At 42.2% G+C, this 7,612-nt stretch overlaps 1 protein-coding gene across 1 annotated transcript; it reads right to left on the reverse strand.

Moving 5' to 3' along the window:
- Positions 1–309: 309 nt before the first annotated feature.
- Positions 310–6,313, reverse strand: LOC133454640 (caspase-3-like). The gene is made up of 4 exons (XM_061733362.1): positions 6,003–6,313; positions 4,112–4,275; positions 2,804–2,930; positions 310–803 (listed from the first exon to the last, which is right to left on the reverse strand). Exons 1-4 carry the CDS (start codon positions 6,208–6,210, stop codon positions 490–492), a joined length of 813 nt encoding a protein of 270 aa, XP_061589346.1. The 5' UTR covers positions 6,211–6,313; the 3' UTR covers positions 310–489.
- Positions 6,314–7,612: the final 1,299 nt, after the last annotated feature.

Below are 7,612 nucleotides of genomic sequence, written 5' to 3' on the forward strand. Positions count from 1 at the left end.
TTTTGATTGTTTTTGCTAAATAAATTAGAAATTCAGCTCCGGCCGGCGGAGTTAGTTGAGGGTGTGCTTTCACGCATCGGAGGACAACTTATGTAAATCGCATTTTGGTTACGTAACGAAAGGGAGCAGAATCTGAACGGCTCGTAGAAGCCACATCACACTGGATGGATCATTTGGGTGGCTGTAGACACTGCAGAATTTGGTTGCTTTCCTCCTTCTCTGAGTTGTCAGGCTGAGGGGAGACCACTTTATATATGTTAAAGCAAGAGAAAATGTGTTTTTCATAATAGGTCCCCTTTAAATCATGACTCAGTAGAAGGTTTGTTTATTAAAGTTTAAAAGCAGCGATTGGTTAAAAAATGTAAATACATAACAAGGTTGTTTAGAATGTGCAAAAATGCTGAAAGATTTCAAGGTTGGCTTTTCTGCAGAAAGTCATCCCCCTAGTTCTTGCGGCAACACGCATGTAGTCACGCATGTTGACATGATCTAACTGATAGAAGGAGCACGAGCTCTGATGTTTCCTGATCCGATCAGCGCTGTGGCTGAGATTCCGGAGGAGCTGCCATCCTTCCCTGGTTCTATGAATAGGAACACCTCTCTGGTCATGCGTGTCAGGAAACACGGCATCTCCTTCTTCCCGTTTAGCTCCCGACCCCTGGCCTGGAAGGTGTAGGCGACCCGATGAGACAGACGGGTCATGAGGCGTGTCAGCTCCAGGTTTCGATGGCCCTTCTCCTCCAGTAAATCACAGAAGGTCTGCAGGAACACTGATCCGAGGGGGTGGCTGAACGCTACGTGGCCTGGGAGACAGAAATACATATTTTAATATTAACTATATTTAAACATTTATGGATCTAGATGTTGAGGACTTGGACCTGACAGATTCTGTTAAACACATTTGGTTCTGATGAACATTAAAAAGATTTTGCTGGTTATTCTGGTACTGTACAAGCTTTCATTGCAACAGTATAAGGAATCATTAAAACATTAGTGTGTCCTTTTTGTTGGATGAACTGACCATCAAATATTCTGTGTTATCTCTATGAACATTTATTAATTATTGACGTGGTTCCACAGGAAACTTAAGAGGTTTATTAATAAGAAGCTTCCAGACAGTCTAGAAAGATTATGAGTCTCTGATGCCATTTAAACAGTTTTGATGTAAAGTAAGAAGTTCCTGGCGTTCATTTATAAGCCTCTGATAGTACCCTGATAGTCACGATAGTTCTGTTGCTATGGAGGTAATTGTAGAGGTTTATAATTTAGCAACCATGTGATTTTGTCAGCAGGGAGCTCAACTGGTAGAGAGGTTTTAGTCAACAATAAAAGATTTTAGATATCATGTCCTAGGACAGGGCTATTCAATTGGCGGCCCGCGGGCCACATGCGGCCCGCCAGAAGCTTTTATGTGGCCCCTGGTCATATTTCAAAAAAGGGGGTGTTTGTTGAAATTTTTTTTTCCGGATGCACCGAATGTTCGGCCGAAAATAGCAAAAAAAACACTTTCGGTGTTCGGTGGAATAAGTGGGGAAAAAACCGAACAGTTAATAACAGCTAACAGATACAGGCAGACTGTGACACACAGGCAGACAGACATGCCAGGAATGCGATCACACAAGGTGCGATTTTTATTTGTAATGTGTGCAGAGAATGCATAAGTTTAAGATGCTTGGTAGCCTTTTTTTAGTTGGTTAACGATGCATAGTGTTTGTACATGTTAATCTCTGTTGGAGATGTTTTTTACTTCGGATATTTTGCCAGTGTTGCACAGTGATAATGTTTGTCACATTATTATTAACCTCCGTTGTATAGAGGACTTGTTTACATCATTAGGCTTCTAGGATTGGCCTGAATTTTTTTTCATTTGAATAAGTGAGGACTTTGGATTTCAGATGGAACTTCTAAGCCTCCTATAATTCATGATTGTTTTGTTTTGCTGATATAATGCACAGATGTGTCATTAATAAAGGAGCTTATGGTTAATATTTTGGTTGCTTATTTATAACATCAAACTGGCTACTATGGACTGAAATGCTTGTGCTCAATGCTTAATATAATATTCAAATAAGGAAATCTTGGTGGAAAGTGGTGCTTTGTCATTATGGCGTGTTTTATTAAAAGTAGGTCAATATCAATTTCATTAAGTTTGCACAATGCATGGTTTCAAAATGAACTTGCACTCAAAATAATATTTCTTTATCTGAATATTATATTTAACATCACAATTACTAAATCTGGAGACAATTAATACATAATTCATATGTAAATTAGATATATTCAAATGGAAAATACAAATGTAGTATATTTACATAAGTCTTCGTCTTTGAGTGCAAAATACATTTTGAAAACCCCCACATTTTCAAATTGTGCGGCCCTCTCCATACAGTCCTTTTGCAGATGTGGCCCCCGGCCGAATCTAGTTGAATACCCCTGTCCTAGGAGGAGGGTCCTGAGGAGGTACTGGTGGTCTAATGAGATTCGGTCCTTTAGAGTCGTGGTCTTCATTCCTGGTTCTCGAGAGCTGCTGTCCTGCATGTTTTAGATGTTTACCTGTATCAACATACCTGATTCTAATTAGTGGTTGTCACCAACTTGTCATCAAGCTTACACAACTCACAGTCATTTGTATCAGCTAAGCAGGGGCAAGGAGGGGTTTTGTAAGCGACAAATATTTATCCTGGTCACAAAGGGTATTCTAGGTGACCTTGAGGTGTTTTTATGTTGTGTTCAGATGGTTTAAGTACTTCAGATGGGAATCTCAGAGGTTTGTCGTGCTCTGACTGGTGGAGGCCTGGTTTACCTGGTGCTGTGGCGTACATCACAGCTGTGTCCACTGGAGCAGAAAGATATTGGGAAAAGCTGCAATCTGTGGCATCATCTGCTGAGTCTACCTCCACTCCGTCATCCAGACCATGTCCACGACAAGCCTGAAAACAAAATGGGAAGTTCACATCTGGAATACCAGAAATACAGAAGGAAACGTGTTTACACGAGAATGTGATGTGACTAAAAACCAAAGTCTGAGATGGTCAGAGTTGGACAGCAACCATGATATTAAAGGTATTGTGACATGAAAAACACATTTTTCTTGATTTTTTGTGTTTTGTTGGGTGTCTTGACATCAATTACACCCAAAAAACAACGAACTTTTAACATTCAGTGTATTGTGTGCTTTCTGGGATTTTCCGCATAACTATGCAAAAACGGCGCATCTGGTTTGGTGGCGGAACGTGACGTCACGACCCGCTAAATCACCGCCCCCTCCACCCAGCTCCCTGTCTCCTCTCCTCTCCAGCGCACCATAAAGGCTGATTTATGGTTCCGCGTTACACCGACGCAGAGCCTACGGCGTAGGGTTACGCGGCGACGCGCACCGTACGCTGAACCCTACGGCGTAGGCTCTGCGTCGATTTAACGCGGAACCATAAATCAGGCTTAACACGGAGCTGTTTAGAGCCTCTTCTGTTCTCATCAGCGGAGGAAAACTGCTAAGAAGACCCGCGGCCACTGACTGGACTTAAGATAGGGGACACTGCTGCTTGCATGCCTTTATTTTTATGATTGTTTGCTGTGGACTGCTTCGCCGTGCTGCTTTTCCGTGCATGCTTCGCCTGTCGCTCCCGGCTTAACTCTCCGACGCCGCTGTTAGAAGTCTGTGACCAGAGGACTCGACTTCCAGTCGAGTCCTCTGGTCACAGACTTCATCCCCGGGCTGTAGTCGCCCTGTCTGGGCTGTGTGTGTGGGTGTTTGTGGTTCGGTGTGCGCGCGTGTGTGTGGAGACGGCAGAAGCGTGTACCAGTTGGGTTGGAGGAGGTTTGGAGGAGGAGCGGCGCAATGATTGACAAGAAAGGGGGAAAAGGAAGCATTTTTCATGGCGCAAAAAAACACCGTCATAAAAAGCCAGGAATGGAGTACTAGGGTGAAGTTTTTCTTGTTACACCCTTTTAGACACATTTGAGGGATGTTGGCCAAGACTTTTAATAGTGTTAAAAGCATGTTAAAAATGATGTCACAATACCTTTAAACTCTGCATACTGGAATGTCACTGCAACATGACTGTAATGTTGTGGGTTTATGTAGTTGATAAGATAACTTCCTATTTCACACCTGTATGAGGAACAGTTTGGCCTTTTTCTCCATGTACTCATTGTTGAAGTATGTGAAGATACGAGACAGTTGGACAGGTTCCCCATCGGCGCCAAACACGCAGCCCTCTTCCCCATGAGATGAAAGGATAGCAAGGAAACAGTCCTTTACAGGCCGCGTGCTTTCTGAAAACACACAAGAAAGAACAGGCCCAATCAGAGACAGCTCACCTGGTTGGAAAGGTGTCCAAGTACTGAGATACGGAGGCTACAGTCCTCATGAAGCTGATCTCTGTTCGAGTCATAGTCCGTGGACCTTCAGCAGATGTGTACATGCTGTACAGAACATGAGGGCCACGTGTGCACATACAACAGGTTATGTAACAGCTGAGGAGCATTCAGTCTGAGATATATGTTTACTTTGGCAGGTGTGAGTCACACCGTGTGACAGACACATGTCGTTCTTTCCTGTCAGCCTCACCTATTTCCCTGCAGTCATTCAGTTACGGTAGTGTGAAACCTGTAATCACAACAACCATGTGACAGCAGAACAAGACTGAAACCTCAGGCTGTACAGGGGGTTTTATTGGTTCTACAGGCCAATACACGCATGACCAGAGAGGTTAAGGTTTTACAGGAGGTTTTACTGGTTCTATGGGGAGTTTTAGTGGCTCTTTAGATGTTTTAACCTATCACAGACATTCAAGAGATTCTAACATTCATAACCTTTTTTTGTTTTGTTTTCGATTAACAAATAAAATCCATAAAATGTAGATTTTCAGTAATGAAAAGGGAAGTTTTAGAAATATTTTAGGGCAGGATTTCCCAGTCCAGGTGATAAGGATCTTATCAGTCTGCATGTTTCAAATGTTTCTTTGCTGCAACCACTGTGATTTAGCTGAATGGACTTAGCTGAATGACTGTAAACTTGTCATTAAAATCTGCACTGCTCTGTCTTCTGTGTTGAAGCATCTCAACATGCAGGAGCTGCTCTAGAGGACCTGGACTGGGAAGCACGGCTTTAGGGTGACTGTTAAGGAGTTGAATCCGACACTGAAGAAATTCTGAGGAGACTTGGAAAGTTGATGGCCTGCAGAAGCTAATATTGTTTGAAAAGGTTTATGGTTCATGGAGAATGCTTTAAATACAGTGTAGGAGGATATCGTGGCCACCAAGGGGGGGGTTTAGAGACTTTGTTTAAAATTGAGCTCTCCGGTGGTATTTATGGACTACTGTAAAGGTTCGTTTGCACATTTAGACATGTGTCATAGTGTTTATCCCACAGACAGGAAATTGCACATTTATGTATATATTTCTGTACCTTTACTTATTTATAGTGTATTTTTGTATGTTTCTTTTTAATTCCCTCTTTTGGGGTTAGGGTTAGGGTTATTTCCTTTTGTTAAATTACTGGATTTCATACTCCGTGCATTCAATGTGGACAGCAAAGTAAGAATTTCATTGTACCTGTTTCCTTGCTGCACATATGACAATAAACACTTGGAATTTAGAGGTTTTCAGTGGTAACTGAGGAAGGTCTGCAGTTAATAAGATCTGTAGGTTCTTTAAGGGGTTTATGTCATTTTCTGAAGGTTTCTGAGGTCAGTAAACTTCAAAACATTCTTCAGGATGCTTTGTAGATGCAGTTGTAGATGAGGTTCCACTGATCACGGAGGAATTTTATCAAGTCTGTTAAGAAACTTGACATTTTTGGAGTCTTCTATTGATCACTGTTAAGCTGCTTTGAAACGCTGTGGAGGTTTAGAGGTCTATGAGAGGGCAGATCCTGAATTCTGCAGAAAGTCTGATGGCTACAGTATAGGTGAGGAAAAGCAGGGGCTGACGGAGAAACTTATCATAAAGTTCCAAAGACTGACGAGATAAACGAGGACAGATACAAAAACGTCAGTTACCTTGTTGGAACAGCTCTAAGATTTCCTTGCTGCTCAGGTCACTGTGCAGGTCCACCTTGAATCCCAGTTTGCTGAGGGTCCGGTGGAGCCTCTTAGCGTCCCTTCCAACTCCGGGTCTCCTATCCAGGACGTCATGGTCATACCGGGCCACAGATACCACCACCGCCCTGTTGCAGTCCCCCGTCATCAGGGTTCTCATGTGAGACATTGTTGAGGTGAAGTCTGGATGAGTTCTGGATTAAGACTGGATGAGCTCCAAGTAAACAGTAATGAAGTCTGGAGGTCTTCAGGTCTGTTAATGATCTGCTGGATGAGTCTGTATCCCAGCTGATTTCTCCTTCGCTGAGCTCAGCTGTAAAGGGAGAACCACGCCTTAAAACGCACCATGTTTGGAGTTCCCTCCTGCTGTCAGATCACGTGCCAACTCCACGCTGTTGTAACTGTGGATTTTTCCACCTGAGAAATAACATTTGATCCTCTGAACTTCCTCTGAAGTCCCACAGGTGAGTTTCCTCATCCAGTCTGAGGACTCTTCTCATGGGTTCCATGACTTTTAAAGATTTTTGATGCGGAAAGAAAACTCAAAAAACTTCAGTTTGGTTTCAATAACAATGGTGAAATGGTTCAATAAAGGCAATATAGTGGATAATCATTATTCATGAATGTCTTTGAAGTGAAAACTCCATGCCTTTATGATTCTGGCACCTCTGATTGAACTTATCTATATTCAGAGTCATCATAAACTCAGACCAGATTACATCTTGATTACTCATGGCCGAGCTGTCATGAGTTTATTCATATCCACCAGAGTGAAACTTAAGGATCCTGTTAACCTTGAATGTAATATCTGAGGGAAACGATATGAAGAAATACAAACAGTAATTTAAAAAAGAATGGGGAAATTAAAAATGCCAATAAATAACATTTTCAATAATAATCCTCCCATTATAACAGCTGTGAGGAGAATTCTCTGAGATATCTGATATTTGGACTTTGTTTATTTCCGCTAATTGATATAAACTTATCTATGTTTGAGGAAGTGAAAGTAGAAACACATTTTTTATGGCAAAGGCTGTTGCAAAGTTCATAGAATCCCTATAAAGAGGCAGCACCACTTACCTCTGTGGCCACTAGAAAAGCCAAACATTACACCTCAGAAGTGACAGAGGTCTGTATTACTAGCAACTAACTATCGTACACTCTTTATGGGTAAAACCCTTGATTAAGGGGAAAAAACCCGGGATCCACTAAGCTACAAAAATAACGAACAATTTGAAAAAAACATCACAATTCATCTTCTGAGCTGTGGTCAGAACAGATCAGATCTGCCTGCCAGTTTATATCCAGAAGGGAAGTTTCTGGGGAAGTAAAAAGATCTGGAACCATCATATAGGAAGCATAAATTGCTCTCATAATCATGGAACATACACATGGGATCACCCAGCAAAACAAAATGCAAATCATGCAGATTATAGTAAAAAATGGAAGGCACAGTTTCAGCCTCACAGAATAACAGGAGCCTGACATCAACCACTGCCACACTTCCGAAGAGTCGCAGGGCCTGTAGTGGCGCTTTTGCACTAGTCCCGCCTCCGCCCGGGTCGGCTCGG

The sequence above is a fragment of the Cololabis saira genome, chromosome 11 (assembly GCF_033807715.1).
Source record: "Cololabis saira isolate AMF1-May2022 chromosome 11, fColSai1.1, whole genome shotgun sequence".
NCBI classification, from domain to species: Eukaryota; Metazoa; Chordata; class Actinopteri; order Beloniformes; family Belonidae; genus Cololabis; species Cololabis saira.

Excerpts from the sequence above, each read along its gene's own strand:
- LOC133454640 (XM_061733362.1), bottom strand. The coding sequence starts at position 6,210 with ATGTCTCACATGAGAACCCTGATGACGGGGGACTGCAACAGGGCGGTG. Across the intron at positions 4,276-6,002 it reads CTTAGAGCTGTTCCAACAAG|AAAGCACGCGGCCTGTAAAG; the intron begins GTAACTGACGTT and ends GTGTGTTTTCAG. Across the intron at positions 2,931-4,111 it reads CCAAACTGTTCCTCATACAG|GCTTGTCGTGGACATGGTCT; the intron begins GTGTGAAATAGG and ends TTTTGTTTTCAG.